At 47.1% G+C, this 669-nt stretch overlaps 1 protein-coding gene across 1 annotated transcript in view; it reads right to left on the bottom strand.

Annotated features, from left to right (window-relative positions):
* Positions 1–669, bottom strand: part of STARD9 (StAR-related lipid transfer (START) domain containing 9) — a gene marked incomplete at its 5' end in the record, with an annotated part of 21,049 nt that overhangs the window by 2,389 nt on the left and 17,991 nt on the right. Inside the window, 2 exons of the mRNA XM_010143404.1 lie at positions 13–177; positions 257–321. Of these exons, the coding sequence (XP_010141706.1) occupies positions 13–177; positions 257–321 (230 nt within the window). The remainder of the gene's footprint in view (positions 1–12; positions 178–256; positions 322–669) is intronic.

Below are 669 nucleotides of genomic sequence, written 5' to 3' on the forward strand. Positions count from 1 at the left end.
GGTCCGGGAGCCGTGTTGATGGTTCTGTCGTACAGATGCCTTTTGCCAGGATCTCTCACTAGTCCCCACACGTGGGGAAGAGGTCTCTCTATCACTCCTGCTCCCAGAAACCCGTGCCTTGTTGCTGAAGGGAAGACTTTGTAGTAAACCCGCACCTCTTTTTCTGTACATTGGTATCTGTCACAGACAAATTAAAGGTGTTTGCACACAAGTACGTAGAAAGAGCTCCCATTAGAAAGATCTGCCATAAACTTACTTCCAGCCAGCTGCTGCTTGGCACGTGTAGAGATTCCTCAGGTTGTGAGAGCATGCTGCCATGACCTTAGAAAACAACGGCAAATGTACAGGTAAGAGACAGTTGTAGAAGCTGTAAATTGTGTTCAGCTTTTACATGCTGCTACACCACCTTCTACTCAAACTAACTACTATGCTGGCTTTACTACAAAGAGTTTTACAGACGGACCTGCCTGTCTGCTGAAGCAGGATGTATGCAAGCCTGTATACTAGTCTAAACTATTGTGAGGAGGCGGTGGCAGCCTGTATCTATCTCCAACGGATGCTGCAATGATTCTGAAATACGAAGGTTGGTGTGCTTGCTACACACACCTTGTCATACACGGATACCTAAAACCTCAGCTCTGGGACTCCCTGGATGCTAAAGGAGTTCAG

Source organism: Buceros rhinoceros, unplaced genomic scaffold, assembly GCF_000710305.1.
Source record: "Buceros rhinoceros silvestris isolate BGI_N320 unplaced genomic scaffold, ASM71030v1 scaffold16569, whole genome shotgun sequence".
Classification (NCBI taxonomy): Eukaryota; Metazoa; Chordata; class Aves; order Bucerotiformes; family Bucerotidae; genus Buceros; species Buceros rhinoceros.